Source organism: Diachasma alloeum, unplaced genomic scaffold, assembly GCF_001412515.2.
Source record: "Diachasma alloeum isolate Michigan unplaced genomic scaffold, Dall2.0 Dall_scaffold_00302, whole genome shotgun sequence".
NCBI lineage: Eukaryota > Metazoa > Arthropoda > Insecta > Hymenoptera > Braconidae > Diachasma > Diachasma alloeum.
Genome location: NW_021680441.1, coordinates 688,501 through 716,006, shown reverse-complemented (window position 1 = coordinate 716,006; position 27,506 = coordinate 688,501). Strand labels below are relative to the sequence as shown.

General features: G+C 36.4%; 2 protein-coding genes across 3 annotated transcripts in view; both read left to right on the top strand.

The window, feature by feature from the left end:
* The window catches only part of LOC107039676 (zinc finger protein rotund), a 133,689-nt gene extending 110,522 nt beyond the window's left edge, over nt 1-23,167 (top strand). For both annotated transcript variants that reach the window (XM_015259433.1, XM_015259432.1), the window contains exon 6: nt 19,407-23,167. In XM_015259433.1, coding sequence (XP_015114919.1) covers nt 19,407-20,582 — 1,176 coding nt within the window. In that variant the 3' untranslated portion in view covers nt 20,583-23,167. The remainder of the gene's footprint in view (nt 1-19,406) is intronic.
* A 2,331-nt stretch (nt 23,168-25,498) lies between these two features.
* Nucleotides 25,499-27,506, top strand: part of LOC107039685 (vacuolar protein sorting-associated protein 11 homolog) — a 7,048-nt gene continuing 5,040 nt past the window's right edge. Inside the window, exons 1-2 of the mRNA XM_015259445.2 lie at nt 25,499-25,624; nt 25,741-25,809. Of these exons, the coding sequence (XP_015114931.1) occupies nt 25,610-25,624; nt 25,741-25,809 (84 nt within the window). The 5' untranslated portion in view covers nt 25,499-25,609. The remainder of the gene's footprint in view (nt 25,625-25,740; nt 25,810-27,506) is intronic.

Sequence of the window (27,506 nt, the reverse complement as noted above, 5' to 3'; positions counted from 1 at the left end):
TATCGAGTCCCACCAACAATAGAAGTGATTCAGACGTCGGATAGGCCAAGATGGCGTGTGTGAAAATGTCCAGCTATTGGGAAGCCATCTCACGGCCGACTGAGTTCGGCCATCATTGACTTGTCGTATAGCCATCATAAAATAGGTGGGAGTGACTGAGTAAGTTGGGTTTAAAAAAGAGTTTGCTATGTTGTCGCACACGAATGGATCGTCAGCGTTGAGGTGCTCGAGTGCGACGAAGGCCTATTCTGGTAGCACTGGCCGTTAAACATTGTCAGCTGTACGCTTGGTTGACTCTAATCACAATGAAACGTGCCAAGGTGGTCAATTGGTTCGCTAGTGCGAGCACCCATACTCAAAGCTCAGTCCAGACACATGGGATGTTTCGTTTGGTCTATTTTGTGCATTACCTTTTTTTTCACTTTTTTTTTTATCTGTCTTTATCTTCACCGGCGTTGTAAAGCGCGGAATAATCCCCACGTATTGGCGATTATGATCAACGTAACAGAAAAGTTATAATCTGTATGATGTTGCCTTTGACCAATGGTTCAAAATCACCGGCATCTAGACGCCTCCAGTGTTTTTCCTTTCTTTTTTGGCGATGGGAAAAACGTCTGCGTGCTCACTTTGCCATTATTATTTTTTTTTTCGGCCCTTTTTTTCCACTCTTGCTAGTCCAGAGATATCACGGTTTGATACCCTAGGCTCAATGGATTCTCGCTACTTGAATTTCTTTCTTCTTCATCGTTTTTTTTTTCGTCTCTTTCTCTTTCTTCACCTCTGAAAAAAGCCAGACTCAGGCGCGTTCATGCGTCGGTTTCGATGTTTTTTTTTTTCGGGAGGTCTTGCCTTTTTTTTCATGCATGGCTGCAACTCTGAAAAACCTTAAAAGTTCCGTGGTCTAACCTTCGAGCAAATTCTGGTAACCTGGATTCGTTGGAGTCACGTTTATGGATTTTTATTGGCGGTTCTTTGGGGTTCGGAAAAAATTTCAACTGTGGGAGGAAAATCAAGGTTTTGGGGGGAGGGGGGAGATGGTGTTCATGTTGGTCAAAGGCACAAAGCGGAACGGAGCCGAATGACACGTGTGGCCTCGACGTAAGGGTGAAGCAGGGAATTACTGAAATTGACATTTAAATGGATTTAAATATTTTTCAATTCAGTTGAGTAGAAAAAATTTGAGAAAATTCATATTAATTTTTTTTCAGCATCAACTTTTTATTAATAAATGACTCAATTGTTTAGACTTTTGAGGATCTATTCAACTTTGCCATTAAATAGATTCCTGACAATAAATTGAATATAAATAAATTTATTACAGATTTTTTTTGAGTAGAAAATTTATTCTTAATCAATTGTTTATGTCAAAATTATTAGATATGGGGCTTTGATGGAAAAAGGGTTTAAGTAATTAATTATTCTTCAATAAAGAAACTATAAAATTTTAAGGAAAAAAGTTTTGAATTGAAGTAGTAAAAATTAGAGAAAATCCATATAATTTTTTTAACATCAATTTTTCATGAATAAATGATTGAATTGTTTGACCTTTTGAGAATTCATTCGTTTCTTCATGAAATCGGTTTCTGAGAATATTTTGAATATAAATAGATTCGTCACAAATATTTTTTGTAATAAATTATCGTAGTATTTGGATATTCTTGAATGAAGAGACAAAGTCTGAAGAAAAAAATTTCGGAATTGAAGTCCTGGTCTCAACGAATCCAACAAATCATTAAATAACAACTCACAATTACCCAAAACTAAAAAACTCCCCCCACTCAATAAAAAACCGATAAATCTCACTCAAACGAGCGCCTAATCCCCAAGAAAACCGCCCGAAAATAAAAAAAATCATAAAAAAGGATTTCAAGGGGTTTTTCTTCTGGTGGCGCCTCGATCGTGTTTTTTGAGGGGCCTCAGAGGGGCACGCGTCCCCCCCCCCTCTTTCAATATCTCTTTCCCTCGTGCTATACCTCAGCGCGAAAAAAGCTGCCGGTCTCCGTGCACACCTCAAAGGGCCGAAAAAAGGGAAAAAATCGGTGTCTGCTGAGGTGTGAGAGAATAAAAAAAGGTCCTCTGCCCCCTCGTCCTCTCAAACGACACGGAAAAACATGCTTTTATGGAGACATAACACGGGCCCGTGGCGCTGACAAATTTCCACTTCCCCATGATACATTCACACTGGCATTTTTCTATTTACATTTTTCACTCCCAACAAAACCAATTTGATCTCATAAAAATCGATGCGTCATTTTTTTTCCCTTTATTTCTTCCAAGATCGATAGGCTGTTATACTCTCTCGAGTAAATTTCTGTTTCTTCGGGACTGATGCGGTGAGGCCCCACAAGAGAGAGAGAGAGAGAGAGATCAAGCGGTTGGGCAACAGAAGGCATCCGGGTGTGACGGTGCGTTTTCAATTTGAATTGAGGAATGGATAGAGACTCGGAGGGATAAGTTATCCTGATGGAACAGCGTGTAGTGACGAGTCGTACTATCTCTAACACATTCTGCTACCCGATATCACCCCTCCAATTCTCTTCTCTCCATTATCCCCCCGGCCCTCTCTCGCGACCGAGTCACCCTCCCCCTGCGCCGCTATCAACGCTGTCGACAGTCACGGCTGTCTGACTTTAACTCTGCTCTCGATGATCCACTTCTCCGGCTTTTTTTTTATCAGGAAAAAAATAATCTCGGTTTTGATTTAGTGAGCGATGATATGGATGGGACATTTTGTGTGGGAAAACTTTTTTTTGTAAATAAATCTGATATTAATGGTCAATATTTTGGAGACATGGGTGAAGGTTTAGATTAGAAAGTTGGGGATATGCAAGGGTCTTTCAGAGTTTGGTACAGAAGATACTATAGATTCAACCATTTTCAGTCATCAAATTTCTCAATTAAATTGCGTGAAAATTGAAAAAAAAATTACGCTTTCCAAATTACATTTTCCACATAATTATCATTTTTTTAAACAATTTTTGTTTGTAAATAAATAATTGAAATTGTTTAAACTTTCGGAAACTTTATTTTGTTAGGTATGAAATCGATTTCTGGTAGAATTATGAATATGAATAAATTTGTTACGATTCCGAACAAATGATTTTCATGGTGGAAAATCGATTGTTTATACATTTTCTGTAGAAAATGCTCGTAATGTTCAAAAATTGCAATTTTCTAATTATTTCATCAATCTTCCTCCAAAAGTAAATTTTCTCATTTTTTCCGATTTAAAAAATGTTTTTTAACGATTCATTACCGAGATAAGATCCAAATTCCGACCTGCCAAGTTTAAATAATTAGATCATTGTAAAATTTGTTAATTAAACTGCGTGAGAAAAATTTGAAAAAATAATGAATATTCTGCGTTACTCAAATTACATTTTGCACAGAATTATTATTTTTTAACAATTGCTGCTTACGCAGAAATAATTGAAATTGTTTAAACTTTCGTAAACAGTTTTTTTAAGGCATGAAATCGATTTCTGATAGAATTATGAATATGAATAAATTTGTTACGATTCCGAACAAATAATTTTCATGGTGAATAATTGATTGTTCATACATTTTCTATAGAAAATGCTCGTAATTTTCAAAAATTGCAATTTTCTAATTATTTCATCCATTTTCCTCCAAAAGTAAATTTTCTCATTTTTTTCAGATTTAAAAAATGTTTTTTAACGATTCAATACCGAGATAAGATCCAAATTCCGACCTGCCAAGTTTAAATAATTAGATCATTGTAAAATTTGTTAATTAAACTGCGTGAGAAAAATTTGAAAAAATAATGAATATTCTGTGTTACTCAAATTACATTTTGCACAGAATTATTATTTTTTAACAATTGCTGCTTACGCAGAAATAATTGAAAGTGTTTAAACTTTCGTAAACAGTTTTTTTAAGGCATGAAATCGATTTCTGATAGAATTATGAATATAAATAAATTTGTTACGATTCCGAACAAATAATTTTCATGGTGAATAATTGATTGTTTATACATTTTCTATAGAAAATGCTCGTAATTTTCAAAAATTGCAATTTTCTAATTATTTCATCCATCTTTCTCCAGAAGTAAATTTTGGAATTTTTTTTTCAGATTTTTAAAATGTTTTCTAACGGTTCAATATCGACATTCTAATTCAGACCTGCAAACTTTAAATAATTAAATCACTTTAAAATGTCCGGAAACGTAGGGTCAAAGGGACTTGATGAAAGTTCTGATGTTCGACTACAAAAGTAGAGAAGCATTTCACTGAAGGAAAAATAGCCAGAGTAATTGAATATCCTTAAGGGTGTTTTTTTCTTTTCTGGGATGGTCTCTTTTGTTGTCATTTTACAAATTTAATCTTACACTTTTTATATCAGAAAGAATGGTAATTTTGGTTTTGATTCAGTGAATGATATCAGTAGGAAATTTTGTGTATTTTTTTCTAAAAAAAATAATATTATTGTTAAATATTTTGGAGCCATGTTGACAATGCCATGTGTAACGGCTCAAATTAACAACTGGACTCTTTGTATATTCCAAAATGACATTTTCCGTACATTTTGGCCAAAAACAAAACACGAAATAACTCTTCACATCACTCAGAAAATGTCATTAACTTTAACCGCCATTGCCCGAGGGCCTTCAGCCTAAATGTCATTACACTATCATAGTTTTTATAAACCGTCTGCTTCAATAGCGTCATCACCCATTTTCACCCACCGATAGCGCCCCCAAATTTTTTGCCGCGTCGTAGAAAAAAAAATTACGAGCAATGAATTGAGCGATGATCGCCGCAAAAAAATCACCCGCAAAAACGTGTCAATATTTAATCCCCCGAAAAAAAATCCACTTGTGTTGAGAAAAAAAACCCTGAAAAAAGTATTATTTTTTCTAATTTTTTCTCTCACTTCTCGGGATGCAAGTAAGCACGAAGGAGTGAGCACGAGAGGAGCCTGCATAAAAACTTCTGAAAAAAAAAAATTATTTCTCGACAAAGAAGAAACTATATGCCCGCTTAATTATCCCTCCCCCTGAGCCCTACGTACATAACATGCGCCAGAGTTGGCGCTCTCTCTCTCGCTCTCCCTCGTTTTTAGGCGCTTGTCGCCCCCCTCCTCTCCCCTCCCCCCCCCCCCGCCGCCAATCCCCACCACCCGGGTTGCTCGCGCGTGCGTGCGACGAAGAGGCGCGATTATTCCGCCGAAGGAACCCGACTGCGACAGAACGACCGAGTGTCCGGAGCCGCGAAGAGGGGAGGCCAAGTACTGTGAGAAAAAAAAAGGTGGGGGAAAAAAAGAGAGGGGGTAATATGAGCACACGAAAGATAGAGAAACGAAGAGGTGGATGGTTAAAAGAAGGTGGTGGGGGAAAAATGCTACCACGCTCCCTCGGTGGGGCCCTCACTCTGGCCTCTCACGGCGCAAAACAGTTTTCAGTCGGCAAAAAGTAGCCAAGGGGTGAGCATTAACCCCGACGGTCCACTGAAATATTTTCCAACAAAAACTTCAGTACGATTTTTACTTTTTTTTTTTAATCGCCGACTGAAAAAAAGTACCACCAGATGAGAAAAAAAAGTTGACACGGTTTTTGAAATTGACACTTTTTGTGCAACACTGGGACGTAATTAATCGTACAATCGATTGTGTGGGTGACGATGAAATAATGTGGCTTCTGTGAGACATGTATTTTAGTGTACGACTGAAACAATTTTTTTGAGATAACGGATTTTTTGGTTTTTCGAATATACAAGAGAGTAAAAACTGTAAGTGAATTGAGTGGTGCGAGTTGAGAGAAAAAAAAAAAGATACAAATTTTTGTCTCGATGTGAGTTCAAAAATTATTTACCTTTTTGTATTGTTTTTTTCTTTTATTTTGTAGACTTTCTCTTTAGTTTTGTTTTTTTTTGTATTCCTTGATCATTGGTTTTTTGTGTGATGACCATGTGGACTTGATTTGGTGTGCAGTTTGAATTGACGCGGGAACTGGAACGTTTTTCAATATTTTGAGTTGACTCCATTCTGTCTTCTACTGTTTTGTGTGAAAAATCGAAGTAACGAGAAACTATTGAAATTATTGTGAGGGAGCGGTGAGGGTGGCTCATCGAGTATAATTAATCGAGTAAATAAAATATTGTTTATAAAAACGGCCTCAAGCTGGTTTACTCGGGTTACGGGGGATTTGGTACCAAAATGGAGGTACGTGGTATGGAGTATCGTCCTGTACTACCAACTGGTGTTGCACCTACTGGTATTCAGGATTATCACGCCGCGATACCTGATTTAAGTCCACCAAGGAGTCAGGGATCATCGACTGGTGGTGCATCATCAATTGGTGATTATGCACCTAGGATGTATACACCACCAACACCACCAACGCCGCAAGAAGATGAAAAGGTAAATCCTTGTTATGAGTGAATCATTTTTTTATTTATCCAACTATTGTGAGAATTATCAAAGACTTGTCATTTTTGGCGGTTCGCTGTTATCAACGAGTTTATACGGCACAGGATTAGATCACGAATCAATTTTTTTGAATATGTTCTGTTGTCCAGCTAGGAGTGTATCTTTATACTTGCTTATTCACACTTTATCATCGACTTTTAATTCGATTCTACATGAATTATACTTACGAACTGTTCCTCCCCCCCCCTCCCCCCAAAGGTTCTCCATCTGTGGAGATGAAGATGGATAGCTGCAGCAAATTGATGTGCTAATGAAGTTCACTCATCAATTTTTGAAATATTTCTGTTGTCCAGTTGGGGGTATAGCCCTTTTCGAATCCCACACTTGCTTATTCACACATTATCATCAACTTCGAACTTTATTGTGCATGAATTATAGTTACGGATCATCGGATTCTGCTCCTCAAAGCCTAGTTTTCAATCTTTGGAAATGGATAGCTGCAGCAAATTGATAGACGTCACAGATTTAGCTATCTAATCATTTTTTTGTAAATATTTATGTTGTCCAGTTGGGAGCATAGCCTTTTTCAAACCTGATATTTGCTTATTCACACTTTATCTTTAACTTCGAGTTTGATTCTTCATGATTTATACTTATGAACCATTCCTTTGGAGACAAAGACGAATAGTTGCAGCAAATTGATGTGCTAATGAAGTTCACTAATCAATTTTTGAAATATTTCTGTTGTCCAGTTGGGTGTATAGCCCTTTTCGAATCCCACACTTGCTTATTCACACATTATCATCAACTTCGAACTTTATTGTACATGAATTATAGTTACGGATCATCGCATTCTTCTCCTCAAAGCCTAGTTTTCAATCTTTGGAAATGGATAGCTGCAGCAAGTTGATAGACGTCACAGATTTAGCTAACTAATCATTTTTTTGTAAATATTTCTGTTGTCCAGTTGGGAGTATAGCCTTTTTCAAACCTGATATTTGCTTATTCACACTTTATCTTTAACTTCGAGTTTGATTCTTCATGATTTATACTTATGAACCATTCCTTTGGAGACAAAGACGAATAGTTGCAGCAAATTGATGTGCTAATGAAGTTCACTAATCAATTTTTGAAATATTTCTGTTGTCCAGTTGGGTGTATAGCCCTTTTCGAATCCCACACTTGCTTATTCACACATTATCATCAACTTTGAACTTTATTGTGCATGAATTATAGTTACGGATCATCGCATTCTTCTCTTCAAAGCCTAGTTTTCAATCTTTGGAAATGGATAGCTGCAGCAAGTTGATAGACGTCACAGATTTAGCTATCTAATCATTTTTTTGTAAATATTTCTGTTGTCCAGTTGGGAGTATAGCCTTTTTCAAACCTGATATTTGCTTATTCACACTTTATCTTTAACTTCGAGTTTGATTCTTCATGATTTATACTTATGAACCATTCCTTTGGAGACAAAGACGAATAGTTGCAGCAAATTGATGTGCTAATGAAGTTCACTAATCAATTTTTGAAATATTTCTGTTGTCCAGTTGGGTGTATAGCCCTTTTCGAATCCCACACTTGCTTATTCACACATTATCATCAACTTCGAACTTTATTGTGCATGAATTATAGTTACGGATCATCGCATTCTTCTCCTCAAAGCCTAGTTTTCAATCTTTGGAAATGGATAGCTGCAGCAAGTTGATAGACGTCACAGATTTAGCTATCTAATCATTTTTTTGTAAATATTTCTGTTGTCCAGTTGGGAGTATAGCCTTTTTCAAACCTGATATTTGCTTATTCACACTTTATCTTTAACTTCGAGTTTGATTCTTCATGATTTATACTTATGAACCATTCCTTTGGAGATAGAGACGGATAGTTGCAGCAAATTGATGTACTCTTATAACGCAGGAGTTCATAAGTCTCAGGATTAGATCACTAATCAGTTTTAAAAAAATATTTCTGTTCAAGTCTTATGCTTGCTTATTCACACTTCATCATCAGCTTTCCAGTTGATTTCTATATGAGTTATACTTACCAGACGCTCTCTCCCCCCAAAGGGTAAAGTTTCCACTCAACGAAAACAGAAATGAATCGTTGCGGCAATTAATCCTTCATATTCAATGAGATTATACGTCAAAATATTAGGTTGCACTCATTATTTTTCTTAAATATTTCCATTGTCTTGTTGGGAGTATATAGTCCTCACCAACTCGTAATTTAAATCTTCGAAATTTTCCTTCAAAGAGCGGGCACTTCACTCTTGTAAGTTAGTTCTGATAGAGTTTAGGAATTACTTTCCTGTAGTGATCAATGAATTTATACATCACAGAATTAGCACCTATTGTAAATATTTGTATATTCCAATTGTGATGATAGCCTTCCTCAAATACTTTCTCATACTTGCCTTTCCGCACTTCATCGTCAGAACCCTCAGACTAATTTTCACTCCTTGAAGGTAAAATAAATCATTTCACCTTCAAATTTGGATCCGTCTCCACCTAGAACCAAAAAATTAATTTCATTCATCATCAATACTATCGCTTCACTCAAATATATGAAATACTATCCTTCGATTAGCTGAACTACTCGCCTCACTCGAATGACCAAGTGACCATTTATCTTTCACCGTCACCTGTAGAATTGAATCAATTTTATCCTCCATTAAATAACAATCCAATTTTCTATGAGAGTATCAAGAGATCATTGATAAGTACTTAACGAGTGTCGAAAGAAGGGAAATGTATTTAACCTGAGACGTGTCGTGTGTCCGAGGGGTCAAGATTACAAAAGATTTTCGTGAAGTAGAAGAAAAAGATGAAAACGGAGAATAGAAAAGGAGAAAGAAACATAAAGTAGAAATGCACCTAGCGGTGTTCTCCCTCTTTTCCCCTCATTCATCTCGGTCATTCTTCGCGCGCAATTTTCCAGAAGTGGACGACAAAGACCCGTATGTCACAATAAAGCTCTTTTTTCCGTAAGACGAGAGTGAAGAGGGAAAATGGAAAGAGGGAGATGAAAATGACAAGAACAAGATATATGTGCAAAGAATGAACAAAATAATCGAGTTTCTTGTTCGTTTTGTCGTTGGCAAAATGAACGATACAATCGATGCTTGTCAATAAGATTGTATATACCATGGAACAGTACAAATACCGGGAGGCGTGGGTAGTGTCATTGTTGAAGGGCAAAATAAAGGCCCTCGACATTCAGTCATAACTCGATCAACAATGTTCTTAAAACTAGTCGAAATAAGAAAATCCGTAGAAAATTAACTCCAATGACTTTTCCGACGGACTGAGAAGAAGTACTCTAGCCATTTCTTCATTCGGAAGCACAAAAAAATGTTGAACTGAAGTTTTTCTATTTTTGGCGTGCTCTTGATGGCTCAAGATGGCGTCAAAGTGACTACGGAATTAGTCCCTTCCTCTCTTCTACTTTTTTTTTTTTTCATGCAACCAAAAAAAAGAAGGATTCTTTCAGGGTTGTTCCGACTCTAGGCCCGAGAAAAAGAAGTGCATGTGTATGCTTTGCAGGTATGTGGTAGAGGTTTTTGGATTGAGGGCTTGCACGGAAGGGAGAGTGAGTGTTTGAAAAAAAAAAGAAAAAAAAATGAGAGATGAAGAAAATACGTAGAGCCTCCGCCGCACCGTGGCTTTCATTAAGGAATCGTTAGCGTCATCCTCCCGTCCTCCTCATCAGCATCAACGGCATCTCTTCCTCCCTTCTCTCCCGTTTGCTCTCACCCCTTCCTCCGCTCGTCTCCTCTTTCCTCCCTCTCCTCTGGGGGCTCTTCAACTCCACCTCGCTGGATACCCTTTTTCCCTTCTGATGTGATGCTACCCGCTTTATGACTCTTCTGATTTCTGTTGCCACGAAATTTTTTCGAATATATGATTCTTCCTGTTGATTGAAGGCAAAAATAGCTACTAGATTCTTGAGAAATACTTCACTCATTGTGATTATCGAAATGTGGAGAAAATTCCTCAATTCATCTCGAATATCGCGAATTTTGAGGTGAATTTAAGCAACCGTAGAGGGAGATCCTTTTGGTGATCGATATGGATTCGATACGTGCGATATATTGCGATATATCGTGTGGACTGCACTTGAACCATGACCGCGGAATCAGTTGAATTTGAATATCGCAAAATATCGAATATATCGATGCGATGACTTGCGATATATTGCGATATATTGAGGGCGATGAATAAAACCTTGAATTTGAAAAACATTGGCATATGAATATCGCAATATATCGAATATATCGATGCAACAGTTGTGTATTTCTGAAATGTGAAATTTTTTTCTTTGATGTCTTGAGACCGATTCATTGCTAAAGAGTTACCTCCAAGTATTGTCATCGGAAATCCTATAGATGTCTGAAGCCATCCCATTGAATCCCCTCACCCCAATGTTCCCCAAAATCCGAAAAATTATTTTACTCCAATTCTCATTGAATGAAACGAGTGTCTATACATTCGGCGAAGCTAAAAAAGTAGAAAAAACTCGACTCAGACGATCAATTGCGTCCATCGTCCACCGTCGAATCCGTTATAAGCGCACGCATCCCTTTTGTGAGCGCAGATGGCCCCCTCACTTTGATAATCCCAGTGTTGGATTGTGTGGTAGTACATATACGTGTCCAACCGGGCGACACACCACCCCAGTACACTATAGACATAAAAAAAAAACGTGAGACGGGTGAAACCGTGCGTCCCGCTAAAAAAATCCTCCCCTAAAGGCCAATATGCGTTGGCGCTCGCTCCCGCGTAACAAGGACAAACACCCGAAAAAACCGAATGTAGTGAGGTTTCTTACCGAAATTGATGAATAAAAAATGCCTTGAACATTTGTCGAGGAAAAGGAGGAAAATTAAGAACTCATTGTGATTGTTAATGGTTTTTTCTAAGAAATTCGCGACTCATTTTGATTCTGAGTGCAGACATGACGATAGAAACGCTTAGTTTATGCGTTTTCGTGGAATTGATCGATTGAGAGTGATATATCGTAATATATCGAATATATCAAATGCCAATTGATCCCATACCCGTCGATTTTTGGAGATAATCTTCATGGGTCAATCGATTCTGAAAAAAATATCGCAATATATCAAATTTGCTTGGAATATATCCTAATATATCGGATATATTAAACCATTAACCGTTGATTAGACTCCGCGGAATTATAATTTTTTGGATACGCGTAGATTTTTGGTGGTCATTTTCATCAATCAATCGATTTAAATAAACATTGTGATTGCTAATGGTTCTTTCTAAGAAATTCGCGACTCATTTTGATTCTGAGTGCAGACATGACGATAGAAACGCTTACTATATGCGTTTTCGTGGAATTGATCGATTGAGATTGATATATCGTAATATATCGAATATATCAAATGCCAATTGATTCCATACCCGTCGATTTTTGGAGATAATCTTCATGGGTCAATCGATTCTGAAAAAAATATCGCAATATATCAAATTTTCTTGGAATATATCGTAATATATCGGATATATTAAACCATTAACCGTTGATTGGACTCCGCGGAATTATTATTTTTTGGATACGCGTCGATTTTTGGTGGTAATTTTCATCAATCAATCGATTTAAATAAACATCTATCACAGTATATCGAAATATATCGAATGGCAGAAACCCTAAAATATCAGTTGTATCAGGAAACATCTGATATATGGATATATCAAACCACTAAAACGTCAGCTAATCTTGAAGAATTGATATACCGAATAGTTGAAACCCGAAATCGATCTACCTACAAACGATGAAATATATCAGTGATCTAGAAAGTTGTATATCGCTATATATCCCGATATATCGCACCACATAAACGATAACTACATCCCAGTCCTCCGTCTCTCTCCGAAGAATCCCAATACACCAATTATATCCAGAGATTAAAATCATAGCCTCAATAAATATCGCACACATCGATCTTAGAACCACTCAAATTCAAATCTAATCATCAATCTCCATAAACTCACCCAGAATAATCCGAAAATGATCGATTCCAATGGCACCTGGAATCCACTTTAAACAAAGAGATAACGAATTCTCTCTCTTCTCATCTTTTCTCACTCGAAGTAAACAAGAATAACTTCAACACAGCCAATAAATTTTCACCCAGCTTCAGGAGGCATCAATTACCTCTACGAAAACGAAAAAAAAAATAACGAATAAAACGAAATGCGAAGGCATCTTTCGACAGGAAGTCAAGTTGAAGTACTTTAAAATAAAAGAGTACGAGAAATGAGGAGAGGAAACAAAAAAATATTGTGAGGAAGAAGGAAAAAAGGTGAGAGAAGGTGCCTAGAAGTTTAACGGCTTTTCGCGGGACAGCTTATCGTCGCGTCTTACAGCCTTTAAAATCTCCTCCTGCCCTCGGCATCTAATTTCCGTTAAAACATCAATGAAAAAACCCTTTTCTGAGAGAGAAGAATGCTGTTATTAGCAAAGGAACGACGCTCAATGCAAAAGTTAACAGAGAAAAATGAACGGAAAAAGGGGAATTATTGAAAATTGTTTGGGATTTTATATTTCAATCTTGACGCCCGATGTTACACTCGTTTATAAGAGAACGTCTTATATATCTTTGAAAATGGTTGGGAGAAGGTCTCTCGGCGTTTACGACGGGTAATTGTTGCCAGTCGAAGGCATTCCATCGAGTCATTCCGCGGAAACGCCCGGGAAAAATGTGTCCGCCCTTTCCATCCGACCGAGTATTTTTGCTCACAACTGCAGGTGATTTTTTTTCTCCTTTTTCCTTCACTTCGCGATTTTTCTTTGTCGACTGCTCCAGATCCTTCGGTAAGAATCAATTTGAAACATCTATAATGTAGGAGTCAACTTGCTGCACTTTTCTATTCTGCGTTCTTTCCTTTTTTTGGGCTGAGGACAATGAAGAATGAGCAGAAGTGTAACAACTAACGGATGTTCCATTCAATTTTTTAAGAACACTCTTTTGTTTCGATTTAAATCATCAACTTCAGGCATCCTCCTCATCGGCCAGATGATGATGCACTTCACCTGTTGAGACAGAAGAAATAAATTGGACCAGAGAGATAATGAATCTCATGAATTATCGAATTTAGAAGTGGTCAAGGAAAATTATGAATTTCCGTGTGAAAAGAACTGGTTCTTCACCTTGATGACTGTGAAAGACGGATGATTGTTGGTCATGATAGTTTTCTCATACCTTTTTTGTTACCTGAGAATATTTCGGCAGCTGGTAGGTGCCTGGGAATCATCTTCCCTTCAGCTAAAAACTAATCCATCCAATTATACGGTCTTTGTTTTCTAATTTCGGGCGACTTCCCTCTTGATAAATAAGTTGTGCAAAATGAGATGTTCGTAAACCACAATCGTTAAATTATTCATTCATATTTTCCGGGGAACAGTGGCTTCAATTTTTTTTGAGCCATTTAACCTCCTAATCTTCACGAACTTGACCCATAGGATTTTATGATTGATGTCTTGGGCAAGATGAGAGGAGAAATGCTGAAGAGAGAGAGAGCGACTCATCTCAATTTCCAGTGATGGGAGAAAAAAAAAGGTCTCCACCATTTTCCATCCCCCATCGAATTTTTCCCTGGGGTATAGCACAACGCTGGGTGCATGCTCTCAGCATTGTCCCATATCCACTTGAGACTACACGTCTCTCCGACTTGGAGACACGTGATAAAGAAGGAGGGAGTTATAAAAAAAAAAAAAGAAATAGTCAAAGATGGCGTAGGAAATCGTGACTGAGAGAAGGCGAAAGAGATCACTCCTCGGCCTTGTCGCGACGACGTCCTCCACCCGGTGTTTGTATGTTTGTGGCATTTTTTATAAAGATTTTTTTTTTTATTTCACATATTCGCTTGCGCCACGTAACGAGACCACAGGCAAAAAGAGAGAGGAAAAAGGCGTGTATTTGTAACGACCCATGGAAATATGTGTGGCGTGACAGTGGCACGCACGTTTATAACACAATTGTAGAACGGTGACACATACAACGTTCGTTTTTCAATCAATAGGTCTGAGTGGTTGGCAAAACAGTGTTAAGATCTGAGTTCGTGAAACTTTTTGGAGAACTAAGCGATAGGGAGAACTATCGATTGCGATATATGCGATAGTTTGCGATATATCGTGTGGACTGCATCTGAAATTGAATAGCGCAAGTGGTGCAAAATTAATATCGCAATATATCGCACATATTGTTGAGAAATCTTGCGATATATTTCGATATATTGTGTGGGAGACACCTGCAGTACAATTTGGAAAACATTGGAACGTGACTATCGCAATATATCGCACGTATCGATTCCATAATTTTTGATATTTCATAATAATTTCCGTACATTATGAAAAAACTTTCTGAATAAGTACCAAATATATGCGGAAATCCAGCATTTTCAGGTCAAATTACTTTCATAAGCATCTCTTTAAAATTGCCGGCAGGTGATAAATAAAATGGGCTCTGAATCATTACCGATACAGAAAGCTTGCGATATCTTGTCCGGGATACTCTTCAATTTCCATTTGACACGCATCGGTACGGGAATATCGCAATATATTGCACGTATCGATTCAATAATTTTCGATACATGATAATAAATCCGTCATATTTACAAGAAAAACTCATTGAAAAAGTACTGCCTCAAATATATCCATAAATCCAGTAGTTTCACGTCAAATTACCTTCACAAGTACCTCTCTAAAGTCACCGGCAGGTGATGAATGAAATGTGTTCTGATTCATTATCGATACAGAAACCTTGCGATATATTATTCGAAATACATCTGAATTCCTGCTTTGGAAACATTGGAACGTGAATGTCGTAACATATTGCATATATCGATTTGATAATTTTCGATATATTATATTGAATCCATCATATTCACTAAAAAAAATCCTTGAAAAAGTACTGCACCGAATAAATCGATAAATCCGACAGTTTCACATCAAATTACCTCCATAAGGATCTCTTTGAAAGCAGCGACTGGTGATGAATGAAATGGGCTCTGAACCATTATCGATACAGAAAACTTGCGATATATTGTCTGAGATGCTCTTAAATTTCCATTTGAAATAAATCAGCACGCGAATATCGCAACATATCGCAGCCGTCCATTCGATAGATTTCGATATATTATGCTAAATCAGTCATACTCCCAAAAAAATCATTATCGATACCGAAAATTTGCGATATATTCTAGGATATTCTTGAATTTCCATTAGATAAATATCGGTACGCGAATATCGCAATATATCGCACACGTCGATTCGATATATTTCGATATATCATGCTAAATCAGTCATATTCCCAAGAAAAAATCCCTGGAAAAGTACTCTACCAAATATATCCGTAAATCCAACAGTTTCACATCAAATTACCGTCGTAAGTACCTCTCTAAAATCGCCGGAAGGCGATGAATAAAATGGGCCTCTGAATCATTTATCCGTGATCACCTAGAGGACGGTCAGACTGGTTTGAAAATTATGGAAATGGTTCATCTTCAATTCACCATTATAACATCCCTCTCATCCTCTGCCATCTCATTCTCCCATCCACCAAACAAGACCGATGACGGATGTGATGTATAGCATTTTGGCATATGGGTATACAACGTGATGCAGTGGGGCGAATTCACCAAGGGGCGATAGAAGTGGGAGATGAGGTACATAAGTGGCCCCTTTTTCAGAAAAATTCTCAAAGAGCCCAGATTTATATTCCTCTTTCTTCTCGGATTTTCGTATTCTACTAATCTGTGATTCTTAGACATTTGGTACTCTTAGCGAGTGAAAATAACATTGGAGATTGATCCGCCAATTTATCGGCCCGAAGTGTAGTCTCTCCATTCAACCGGAAATATAAAAAAAAAACCCGGGGGAGAGTCTAATCCACTTTGACGTATTTTTCAATCCACGGAAAAGATCCGGGAATCTATCGAATGGATGAAGGAAAAAATCAAGAAAATATTCTGTCATTTTTTGAGAGTCAAAAACATCTGGGACTCTCCCATAATTACCCGAAAATTAACCGTTCAGACAGGAAGAGTTCAGTCGTTCATTTTTTTTTCTCTCGTCGATATTTTTCATCCTCAATCTTTTTGTATACGAATGTTTTTTTTTCCCCTGACTCTTGAGTCAGTTTGGAAGTCTAGCCGGTGGCTCATTAATGCCATCATCGTCTGGGTTGAAAACACATCCTCGAGTTATGCCCCCTCTAAAAGTCCGAGGTATTATAATCCCAAATTGACCATGACTCTCACCAAAAGATGTTCCAACCGTACAAATCATCTCGTGTTTTAAGTAAAAACGTCATTAAGGTCGTGAATAATTCGAAAATAATTCTCTCACGATTTAAAATCCGATGCGATGGATGTATTAACTCATTAAATCCAATTACCTCGATTAAATAAATTAGTACGAGCGAAGGTCATCCACATCTCTTCCGAAACAATGTATAATCCACTGTTGAGCTAGGTCTCGACGGGCGAGAGAACTTTGCCTGGACCTCTCCATTCTTCTCCCAATGACTTAAAAAAAAACCTGAATATATTTATCCACATGAAAGAAAAAGGAAAGAGACGGGGAATTACGTGTGGGCCGGCACCGCGGAACAAGCGAACTTGACACGGACAAGGACGCGTTTTGAAAGGAGGAAATACTTTTGAAAAAAAAATATATATAATATTTAATGTGGCTTGAGTCGTTAAAGGACAGACCCAACGAGTCAGCTGTTTAACCATGAAGAATTACGTAATATCGAATGTATATTACAGCTCCTCAGAAAGAGCTTAACCTTAAAATAATTATAGGTCTTGAGCTTGTGAACTTGTACGTAAACGCGCCTAATGTTTAACCTGTGAAGTCATCATCTCACTGTTAACATCCGAGAATTTGAGATATATCTCGTGACTGAGATAAATTACTTGTATCCGTGGTTTATGATAGTTTTGCCTCATTCTCTCTCCATCCATATCCAATCCAAATGGCCACAATACGAGTGAGACTAGTGATTTCTTTCCGAATAATGCGAATGATTGAGAGAGACATATGTTATAAAATGTTGCGAGATCTCTATGCGGTAGCGAACTGAGGAGGCAAGAGCGTGAGTCCAGTCAGTCAGGTATATGCCTTGAGGCTGTACAGGCATGATAGACAAGGTCAGCCACGACAGTCTGTGTATTTTGCGCATGCCTGTGTATGTATGTACGTCTAGCTGGTTTTGATTTGCCTCGGCTTGATCTTATAAATCAACCAGCAGCCCTTTTATTCAGTTATTGAAAAGAAAACGCCATCGAAACAGAATGAATTCGATGATCATTGCGGTTATTAATGGACGTGTTTTATATGAACATTGATATGTTATCTTAACGGGGGAATTTAATTGTTGATTCGTATGACTATTGCGATATGCCATGAATATATGGATGAGATATGCCACGTGGAGTTGTACTGTCATACTATCGTGCTGTGGAATAATTTGAGATGTCAGTTTTTAAGGAAAATTCGACAAGTGTCTAGGAAGACTTGGCAGCTTTCTGAGCAAGTGATCGTAATGTTGCTTTTCCGGTTGTTCAATACAGATTCGTGAGCATTACGATATATTTTCGGAATTTAATTGCAAATATACTACAATAGTTCTAGGAACGGATTTGAGGAAAGGGAAAGATTCAAAACTGAACTTTAGATCCAAGTTCATCACAATTTTCTAGGAATTTTTAACCGTCAATCTTTCTAGTCTATCCCAAAAGGTTCTGCAACTCGAGACATTTCATGATTGGTGTAGGTGTCGTCGACATTTCGACAACGGTCATACTGTCATGCTATATATACATTTCAGATGCCCGTTCTCAAGGGAAATTCGGCAAATGGCTGGAAGACTGCAGTTTTCTGAGCAAATGATCATAATTTTGCTTTTCCGGTCGCTCAATACAGGCTCGTGAGCATTAAGATATATTTTCGGAATCAAACTGTAAATATGCTACAGTATTTCTACGATTATACTGTGCGAAAATCTCAGAAGACTAGGAACGAATTTGAGGAAAGGGAAAGATTCAAAACTGAACTTTAGATCCAAGTTCATAACAATTTTCTGGGAATTTTCAACCGTCTTTCTAGCCTATCCCAAAAGGTTCTGCAACTCGAGACATTTCATGATTGGTGTAGGTGTCGTCGACAATTCGACAATGGTCATACTGTCATGCTATATATAAATTTCAGATGCCCGTTCTTAAGGGAAATTTGGCATATGGCTGGAAGACTGCAGTTTTCTGAGCAAATGATCATAATTTTGCTTTTCCGGTCGCTCAATACAGGCTCGTGAGCATTAAGATATATTTTCGGAATCAAACTGTAAATATGCTACAGTATTTCTACGATTATACTGTGCGAAAATCTCAGAAGACTAGGAACGAATTTGAGGAAAGGGAAAGATTCAAAACTGAACTTTAGATCCAAGTTCATAACAATTTTCTGGGAATTTTCAACCGTCTTTCTAGCCTATCCCAAAAGGTTCTGCAACTCGAGACATTTCATGATTGGTGTAGGTGTCGTCGACATTTCGACAATGGTCATACTGTCATGCTATATATAAATTTCAGATGCCCGTTCTTAAGGGAAATTTGGCAAATGGCTGGAAGACTGCAGTTTTCTGAGCAAATGATCATAATTTTGCTTTTCCGGTCGCTCAATACAGGCTCGTGAGCATTAGGATATATTTTCGGAATCAAACTGTAAATATGCTACAGTATTTCTACGATTATACTGTGTGAAAATCTCAGAAGACTAGGAACGGATTTGAGGAAAGGGAAAGATTCAAAACTGAACTTGGGATTCAAGTTCATATCAATTTTCTATCAATTGTGTTCTGCAACTTTTGAGAAATTTCATGATTGATGTAGCATGTCGTGGAAATTTCGACAATGCCATTCATAAAAAACCTATTACCATAGGGTGATCCAGCCAGCCCAATTTCAACCGAAATTTTATAATTTATGTTACAGATATTCGGCAGTAAAGCGGATCTCCAATTACACACACAAATACACATGAGGGAGGCAAAACCCTACAAGTGTACGCAATGCTCGAAAGCATTTGCAAATTCATCGTATCTATCACAACACACACGTATACATCTTGGTATAAAACCATACCGCTGTGAAATATGTCAACGTAAATTTACCCAGTTAAGTCATCTACAGCAGCACATACGTACACACACTGGTGATAAACCATACAAATGCCGTCATCCTGGTTGTACTAAGGCATTCAGTCAACTGAGTAACCTGCAGAGTCACTCACGCTGCCATCAGACTGACAAACCATACAAGTGCAATTCGTGTTACAAGTGTTTCTCAGATGAGCCAAGTTTACTTGAACACATACCAAAGCACAAAGAGTCTAAACATTTGAAAACCCATATATGCCAGTACTGCGGCAAAAGTTACACCCAGGAAACATATTTGGCTAAACATATGCAAAAACATGCCGAGAGAACGGACAAAAGACCACCGATAATAGGCACTGGATTGAGGCCATCGATTCACGCTATGGCAGCACATCATCAAGATCCACATCATTATTGGCCAAAAGTTAGTCCCGATTCAGTGATTAGTGAATTACACGATAGATTACCACATCATCATGCAGCAGCGGCTGCTGCTGCTGATTATCATCAAAATCAAAACAATGACATGTTGTTACCGTCCCACGGGGGTCATCGGGGTGATGCCAATATTGAAAATGACTCGAGGCAACAGACACCACAGCCACCTGGCAATCATCATCCTAACAGTAGTTCAGCTTTTACGCCAATTTCATCAATCTCGATAAATTCCATATCGTCAATGCAACATCCATTGAATCCATTGAATCATCTTCATTATCCTGGTAGTCATCATCCAGCGTCGAGACCGTATCTTTATGAGGCTTTCAATTCCCAAAAATCATCGCCAACATCTAGCGCCGCGGGGGTTACCTCGGGCACAACGACTAATCAAAATACAACATCATTTCCTAATCAATTGATTAGTTTACATCAGATTAGAAATTATGCTCATCAACCTAATCTTGGTAATCTTGGTAATCTTGGTAATTTAAGTAATCTCAGTAATTTGGGTAATTTGAGCGCTTCTATGGAGGGTCATACGTTGTTAGGTGGACTCAAAGACAAACAGTGAATGTAGAGATGAAAGGGGAAAAATAATGAATAAAACAATGTTGATCAATTATTTTTCTCATCCCTTTGTACTCTTTATTTTTCTGTTGTGGTTTATTTAATTTCTCATTAGAAAGGCGGAAGATGGAAAATGTAAAGGGAGAATCTGGCTCTGAAACTTCTTTGGAAATTGAGGAGAAAAAAAATGATGAAATATTTTTTTTTGTGAAGAAAAAATGTTTGATATGCCTCGAAGGCCTTTTTCTTACCCACCCGGTGAACTTTTCAGGGAAAAGTCAAGTGCATGGGGAAAAAAGTTTTTTTTTAGTTAATTTTTTTCTCTCGATTTTTTAGTAGAAATTTAACGAAGTTACGGAGCCTGCATGTTCTCTCTGAATATTATAATTAAAGGACGAGATAACTGATGTACTTATTCGCGATTTCTGCAGGATTAATGAAAAATCGGGGCGCTTTTTATTTTTCATTCGTCTATAGAAAAAAATTCTGTTACGTTTAAGGGTTTTTACAATCTGTGATTAAGTGGAATAATGAGGACGGTAAATTGATATTCAATGTCACCAATTTTTTCATTTTTCGGTTCTTTTAATTCAAATGGGAATTTACAGAAAATTTTATTTGACTTTTTTGTTTATTCTACTCAATTACAGAGATAAAAAGATGGGAAAAAATTTAATAATAAAAGAAAATACACAAATTGAAGCACGTACACACTCCACGAGGGCACAAATCGCGAGAATGTTTTGTTGGATGCGAGAGAGAGAGAGAATGACAGAGTAAATATTTGGAGAGAAAGAGAATAGAATAGGTTATGATGGTGCCACGAAAAAAGGGACAAATTGGAAATGGATACAAAAAATAAGAAAAACACATGAATGTGAAAGATGTGTTGACTGCATAAGAGAAAGAAAAAAGTAAGTGGTAGAGAAACTTCTTTGTACATAGCTATTATATAAATATATATAAATAAAATATATATTATTAATTATTAATATTATTAATTATTAATTAATATTTGGTAGGTGTGTAAGGTGGATTTAAAAGAAGAAATTATGAAATAGACTTAATGAAATGGAAAATAATAATAATAACGGAGAAAAAAAAATTATTCTATGTACCTTGTCCGAGGAAAAGTGAGAAGAGGGAGATAACTGACGCTGTCCAGCATTTTTTTCTCAATTTGTTTTCTTTTTTTCCTTTTAATTTGTTTTTCAATTCAACTGATATTTTTACTATTCTACGAAAATGATATTGGAACAAAGGTGAGATGAGAATTTTGTGATTTTAAAGATTAAAAAATTCCCTGAACTTCAACATTAAGTTTTCATTCAATTTTTTTAAAACATTACATTACTTTTTTTTAATGGAAAATACTGTTCATTCGATAGAGTCATTCACACGAGCGAGAGAATTTTTTAGAGATGAAAAAAAAAATTGAATGCATTATCAATCGAAATGAAAGAAAGAAACGAAAACTGTAGATAATTTCTTGTTACAGCGCGAACTCGAGATCAGCCATATTGGAAATAAAGAAATACATCGATTTGTGCTCAAATATGTCCTTTAAAACCATCGAAAAATAATCATTATCATTTATTCACATTTATTACACGATTAGAACATGAAAAATCATCGGAAAATCGGTCAATTATTTGTCATTGAATGTTTTAAATCTCGAGGTGATGCTCCATTTTCAATATGGCTGATGAAAAAATGTATATTTTAATCTCGAGTGCGTCGCCCCATCTGTGCTCAAGTTGTTTAACTTAGTTTGTTATTAAGAAAGTAATGATATTCTACCAATTATAACGAATTAATTGTAATTGAAAACAAGAAAAAATCGCTCTTTTGGTTTCCTCGATAATTTAATCATTTAAAAAATGAAAATCATTGACAAATATTCATTCACATTTTGTTTCTATTTTAAATTGAACGAAAGTGATATACAAAACTTGACAAAATAAAGACACATTGTAATGGATGAGACAGTTAATTTTTACGTGTACAAGGGACAGAGTGAACGATCGAGTGCTAGTTAATTTTTAAAAAAATGAGTTTAGAACAAATAATGAAAAATGTTCAATTTACTTTCTTTTATGGGGAACAAATAAACAAAAGTTATGAGGAAAAATTATGTTACGGGAAACCGGACCTCGCGCTTTAATTGTGATTTTTTTTCTGTCTATTCTTAGTTTTCATTAATTATTATTATAATATGATTTTCGTTTAATAAACTATCCCGTTTAAAAAATCCTAATTATTTGTTGATTTTTTTTAATCGCATTTTCGGTCGTCAAGAAGATCCAGTCTTTTTATTGCTGGAAATATGAAAAAAATGAATGAGATTCTTCTTTTTAAGCAATAAATTGATAAGATCTGCCAATTAGTTTTTGTTCCTCGATAATTTCCCTCTATTCCCGCATGTCTATTCCATTTCAAATCTCAGATGAAGATAATTCCATAGACGCTCGTTGGCAACATTAACCTAAAAATATTGATCATCATTTTTTAAAAATAATTCTACTAATATTTGTTGATGGACCAAATCAATCGCAATCAATAAATTCGTTGATTAAAAATTAAAAAACAGTAATAGTTTCAATATTTCATTTTTATCCTTCAAATCCTGAACGATTCAATATGGCTTCCAGAAAAAAATCTCTACAGATGCCGTCCAAAAGACCACGAGAGAGAAAACAGTTAATTGAGAGATGAAATGAATAAATAATTTCTTTTTTACATGAAATGTTTTGTTTACAAATTGGAATATGAAACTTTCCCTTTCGAAATAATTTTTCCCTCCAGAATCTCCATTTTCTTTTTTTTTTTTTTTTTTTTTGATAATTTTATATGAATGATGGATTGAGAGACATGTCCAGGTGAGAATGCGTGTAACAAAGAAAAGAAAAATAAAACAATTCACCAAACTAAATGAGTGGTACGAACAGAACTGTGATATTTAACTGTAAAAAATTATTTGAGGATTTAAATTAAATAGAGGATGAGGAAAAAACTCATTACAATTGAAGAGGAAAATTTTAACTGAATCAAGTAGTAGTTAATCGACATGTATTTTACAATGGGTGATTAAGAACAATTGCGATCGTTAGAGTTGAAAATTCTCAAGTTGAAATCCGTCGATGAAAAATATAAACAATTCAATTTTATCGAATAGTCAATTTTTTTAACCTGAAAATTCAGTATTGACTTGAGATTTTTCACGGCCAATTGATCGACAACTCATAAGCCAATGTGTTTAATCGTTTCCTGTTTGTAAAATTTCAGAAAAAAAATATACGCTAAATGTTTCCTAAAACGAAAAATTATTAATCGATGAAGAATCGAAAAACTTTCAAGCGCGAAATAAACAATTTAGATCGTAATTGAATTTTGTTTTTATTGAAAATTTGAGTGCACTCTCGCGCCTCTTCGTGCCCTCATGTTAACGAAAAGAATAAATTATTTCTCAAGTTTGAAAAAATGTCCCCTGCGAACCCTCAACCAACAACGAGATGAATTTTTCGATTTTAAAAATTAACCCCGAGAGGAAAATTGCGAAATTAAAAAAAAAAAAAAAATATTCTTAAGGTTTTACGGTACACAAAGAAATACATAGAAAATAGAATAGATAAAAATTAATAAAAATAAAGGGAAATAACAAAACGGGCGTCGATTGTGTTTTCCATCGCCACTTTTTCGAAACTCCGAATAAACGAAAAAATTATTTTAGATGTAATTTTTTTACCATCAAATTTTTCTGTATAAAAATGATGAAATTATATGATTATTGTAATTCAAATTTTCGAAAGTTCTCAACAAATAGCACAAAATGAATAAATAAAAATTCTTGACGATAACTTCATAGTTATTAAGATCGTACGCCCGTAGCCAATACGCGTCTATGGTTATAGATTTATTCTAGATGTATCAATAAAAAAAAAGTGAAAATGATTAAAAAAACGGGAAATGGAGAGAAATTGAAAACAGTGTTTTTTATTAATTTTCATTCTCACACAGTTGACTCTTCATATAAGGTACTTCAGTGACAGTAAGGGAGCGGAATTCCGGGAATCCCCTCCTGCCAGTCCTTTGACAAAAATCAGTGCCGGTCGCTCGCTTCGCTCGTTCCCGTGTTTGGGGTGTGACCGCTAGGGGTTAGTGGAATTGGATTGTGTCATTATAGGATTCCCTTTTTTCTGTTGATTAGAAGAAAAAGCAAATTTTGAAAGTTTCATCCAAATAACTAAAGAATGGCTGAGATGATTCCGCTCAACATTCAATTAGAATCGAGTCATGTCGAGACGCATCGATTACAGAAAATAAATTCATATCCCATCGTTATCTGTGCAAAGTTCAACTCGATCGAGCTAATAGTTTTTGAGAACAAGCGATGCATTTTTAAATCGTTTTCGCCTCCTCCCGTTGTATCGGAAAGTTAAAAATAGAGACCAAATATTTTATATAAGTCGGAGGTATAAGTTTTATTTCGTCGAAAAATGATTGGGGCCACGGGTATCTTATGAAAAGTGCACAGGGCCAAATACTTCGATAGGCAATAAAGGTGAGAGGTATCTTATACAGAGAGTCAACTGTAAATTACTCCCTATCCTGAACCAATTGTCAATTTGAAACGAGAAAAAATCTCGATGAATTTTCGTATAAAAAAAAATCTTTATCATACAAGGCATGTGGGATAACAAATAATAATAGTGAACGATTATTGTTCATTCATTTGGGGTTCCCAGGACTAATTCGGTAATCTGTCGCCATCTCCAGGCGTGGAATAAACAGCATTTCGCTGTCGCTGTTTTATCTACTCAATGGATACCTCATCAACTGTCGGTAACTTACCAGGAATTTTCTGCAACGACCTCGAATCATCTGATCATCTCCTAGATAACTGTCAAACTGAGACGGTGAAACACCCCTGTGTATTTCACTTGTCAGTCCCAATAATCGAATAAACAAATTCTGATAATCAATTGAAAGTCCGATCGTTCCCATGAAGGGATAGACCATAGAATCATCGAAATGGCGTTTCTCGAGGTAAACAATAATAATTCAAGTGATTCTTTTGAATGCAATATTAGTTCATCAATCTATAACCTAGAAATGATTCCCTATATTCCCCATAAAAATTAATTTGACGAATGATATTGCAGTGGAGAAGATTCAACTTTTTCGACCTCAAAAAAGAAGTCGATGGGGGAAAAATCGCGGAGGCCCTTGGGGTGAGTGATTTTTCAATTTCATTTTTTCACTGAATAGTACTATTACGACCACTCGCAATCCTAGTACATATACACTTGTCAATTTATTTTTATGTAAATATTGTGCAATAATTTGGCTCCATCATACGGGTATTTCCGTAATTTTTTTAAATTTCTGTATTCGATATTTCACATTAAATCATGTTGACATTCAATGTTCGAATATTCGAGTAGATTTTTTGTTATTAAAGAAAGGGATTGAAAAATGACAATTTCAAAACACTCAGATGAGCTTGAATGACGTCACACCTCTGATAGGTTAACGACATCTCTCGTCGAATTTTCGTTTTGAGAAATTAAATCAGGAACATCATTTCAAAATGCTATAAATAAATGGACAGAGGAATCATTAATCAACAGGGATGATTAACCCCCCTTTATTCTTGACACTGAAGCATGCGGAATTGTGACGTCATTACCCTTGTGAGAATTTCTGATAATTTGCGCGCACGGTTGGCTACTGATTTAAGCATATTATTTATTATTATGTATTCATTTATTCATTAAAAAGGAGTCAAGGTCCGCTTTTATTACGTTCAGGTTTGAAAAAAAATTGAGAATTTTTTTAAATTAAAAAATAATTTTGATTATTTTTCCACCCAATATATTCCATCGGGCAATATAATTGGCCCATTCGACATCACGTGGTACAAGCTACAGTGTTTCCAACTGATAATTTTCTCTGTTAGTTGCTATATAAAAAACAAAACATCATGCAGTCGAATAAACCCCTCGTCAAACTGACAGATTGAATTCAATTGTGGTAATCCGAGAATTTTTATTGCAAATGAGTGTTAATTATACAATTGTGAGTTTCGTCTCATGGTCCAATTATATTGACCGACATTTGGATTGGAAAAATAATCCCCCGAATACCACACGAGCTTCAAAATTAATCGGGCATTTTCCTCAAGGTTCCCTGCATACAAACGAAGTCGTCAAGTTTTTCCGGAAAAATCACGAGTGCGAAGCACGAGTCAACTCACTCGTGATCACACTCGTGATTTTTTAACCTGACAAACTTGACTCCTTCATTTGTTTGCAACGAACCTATCGGAAAATATCCGATAATTTTGAAGCTCTTATGGTATTACAAGTGAGAAATGATCTTTAAAAATTTGGACCGTTAAAACTTCACGTTGTAAGGTTTATGAAATTAGTTACATCTAACTAATCCACTAGTTTTCACGTGAAACAAAACTCTATTCGCGATCGCAACATAGATGTGGGAGCCATCAAGTGGCCCCTAAACTAACTACTCTTAGGGGCCAACCAATGAGATCCCAGAGAACCCAATGATCCTATTGATTGATGCCTATCATTGGTTCACTCCCAGTGGTTTCATTGGTTGGCCCCCAAGAGTAGTTACTTTAAAGCCCACTTGGTGGCTCTCCCATGTGCGTTATGATCGCCAATGTTTTAATAGCGAAAACGAAATCATAAAATGGTGGAATTTTTCACGCGTCGATCTATCCCAATAATTGACTTGGTTGGCTTCCGGATGGATGCCGCGTTGAGTTTCAGCATTGCGGCGACGTTTCGCAAACATTGCAGTCTGCATCTTCAGGGCTATGAGCTCCGATTCTGAGCTCCGATGTGTGGGGGCAGTCCTTATATACCTTCCCTTGTGGTGGTGGGGGAAGGGGAAGGGGGGGGGG